Consider the following 2,477-nt stretch of genomic DNA (forward strand, 5'->3'; position numbering starts at 1 on the left):
CCTGCACTGACTGGGGGTCAGGTCTCACTCCCAGGTGTCCTGCAGGCCAAAGTCCAGCTCCTCACACAACATTGGCCAGCAGCAATCAGGACTCCAGCAGCAAAGATGAAGAAAGATCTCCGAAACGTAGACAAGCGGGAGGTGTTCAGTGGCAGGAAATGGTCTATGAGAAAGGGCCTTGATTTTTTTTGTGAGAAATCTCCCCCTAGTTGTCCCTGTATTTTCTCCTTCTGCAGGCTCATATGTGCACACACAGCAAATGTCCAACAGCAGCTCCATCAGGCACTTCCTCCTGCTGCCATTGGCAGACACGCGGCAGCTGCAGCTCCTGCACTTCTGCCTCTTGCTGGGCATCTCCCTGGCTGCCCTCCTGGGCAACGGCCTCATCATCAGCGCCGTAGCCTGCGGCCACCACCTGCACACGCCCATGTTCTTCTTCCTGCTCAACCTGGCCCTCAGCGACCTGGGCTCCATCTGCACCACTGTCCCCAAAGCCATGCACAATTCCCTCTGGGACACCAGGGACATCTCCTACAAAGGATGTGCTGCTCAGCTATTTCTGTTTGTATTTTTCATTTCAGCAGAGTTTTCCCTCCTGACCATCATGTGCTATGACCGCTACGTGTCCATCTGCAAACCCCTGCACTACGGGACCCTCCTGGGCAGCAGAGCTTGTGCCCACATGGCAGCAGCTGCCTGGGCCAGTGCCTTTCTCAATGCTCTTCTGCACACGGCCAATACATTTTCCCTGCCCCTGTGCCATGGCAATGCTCTGGGCCAGTACTTCTGTGAGGTTCCACAGATCCTCAAACTCTCCTGCTCACTATCCAACTTCAGAAAAATTTGGATTTCATTGGTTGCTGTCTGTTTAGCTTCTGGCTGTTTTGTGTTCATTGTTTTCTCCTATGTGCAGATCTTCAGGGCTGTGCTGAGGATCCCCTCTGAGCAGGGACGGCACAAAGCCTTTTCCACCTGCCTTCCTCACCTGGCCGTTGTCTCCTTGTTTGTCAGCACTGGCTCTTTTTCCTACCTGAAGCCCCCCTCCATCTCCTCCCCCTCCCTGGATCTGGCCCTGTCAGTTCTGTACTCAGTGGTGCCTCCAGCCCTGAACCCCCTCATCTACAGCCTGAGGAACCAGAAGCTCAAGGCTGCAGTGTGGACACTGATGACTGGATGCTTTTAGGAACATTAAACTGCTGGCCAATTTCTGGAAATCTCTTGTAATAAAAGTTATCCTATTTTTGTTTTGATTGTGGATTTTTTTTCCTTTATATTAATTTTCTAATACTGCCCACAAAATAATGTCATTTTTTGTGCCATTTCTCATTTTGTTTCTCTCCACCTTCTCTGTGGCCACAGACTGTGTCAATGAGGGGCTGTGCTCTTGGTGGCTTTAAAGGAAATAAAGGATCTCCCAGCAAAGTTTTCACCAAAGATCTCCCTTTTGTTGCCTTCTCTGGAGCTGCAGCAGCAATGTCTGTGTGCAGAGCTGGGGGCAGATCAGGGCTGGCACAGCAGCTGTTGGTGTTGCCAGTGCTGCTGCCGTGGCCCTGCCCCGCTGCCCTGGTGGCCCTGGTGTTGCTGCAGGGCCTGAGTGCTCTCGGGGCCGGGCACAGCCCTGGGGGTGGCAGTGCCGGGGCTGCAGCAGGGACAGGCCATGGGCACTGCTGGGGCAGCGCTGACGCCTCAGGCCAGGGCCTGGGGGCTCCAGGCTCCTTGCCCAGGCTCTCTCAAGAACACACCCAGGCCAATGCTCAACACAGAAAAGCCCCGTGAGCAGCCCCAGGCTGGCCGTGGGCAGGCTGGGGGCAAACAGCAGGGCTGGGGCTCTGCAAGGACCCTGGGACAGACGGGAAGGAGCAGCAGAGCAGGGGCTGATCCATCCCCAGTGCACTTGACAGCCCAGGGCAGCACCCCAGAGCGTCCTCATGGGGCTGCCAACATCCCCCCTCTGCAGCCCTGGCCTCTCCCCCAGCTCACACAGGTGCTCCATCCTTGCAGGCACAGACACGGCAGCACTGGCTCAGCAGCCCCTGTTTGCATTGCACACAGCAGGGGGAGCACCCCCATGCTGTTGGTGTGGGGACATGGACATGAGGGAGCACAAATGCCATCAGTCCCTGGGGCCAGCAAGGGCTGGGGGACACCAGGGAAACCACTCAGCTTTGTCCTGGCCTCTGCAGTCAGCCAGAAAGTTTGTTCCCATCAGCTGGGAGTTTCCTGTCCCACTGCATACGCTGTTGCTCAGAGCCAGGGCTGCCTGGCAGCCACCCCCAAACTGCCCTGAGCATTTCCTTGGCTTCACCTTTGCTTTCTTTCCTCTTTCCTGATCCAGATTTCTTCCTATTGCCCACCTCTGTTTCGTCCCCTGCAAACAGCCCATCCCTGTTTGCCCTTTCCTCTCTGGCCCCACTCCCCATTGCAGTTCCTGACTTGGCCCCATGGGAACATCCCTTGGGCAGCAGGATCATCTTACA

At 56.0% G+C, this 2,477-nt stretch overlaps 1 protein-coding gene across 1 annotated transcript; it reads left to right on the forward strand.

Annotated features, from left to right (window-relative positions):
* Window positions 1-259: 259 nt before the first annotated feature.
* LOC135461197 (olfactory receptor 14C36-like) lies at window positions 260-1,183 on the forward strand. Its single transcript, XM_064738186.1, has one exon. It carries the CDS (start codon window positions 260-262, stop codon window positions 1,181-1,183), a length of 924 nt encoding a protein of 307 aa, XP_064594256.1.
* The last annotated feature ends 1,294 nt before the right edge of the window (window positions 1,184-2,477 follow it).

The sequence above is a fragment of the Zonotrichia leucophrys genome, unplaced genomic scaffold (assembly GCF_028769735.1).
Source record: "Zonotrichia leucophrys gambelii isolate GWCS_2022_RI unplaced genomic scaffold, RI_Zleu_2.0 Scaffold_218_84236, whole genome shotgun sequence".
NCBI lineage: Eukaryota > Metazoa > Chordata > Aves > Passeriformes > Passerellidae > Zonotrichia > Zonotrichia leucophrys.

Bases quoted from the DNA above. Each gene is read 5' to 3' on its own strand.
- LOC135461197 (XM_064738186.1), top strand. From the start codon at position 260: ATGTCCAACAGCAGCTCCATCAGGCACTTCCTCCTGCTGCCATTGGCA.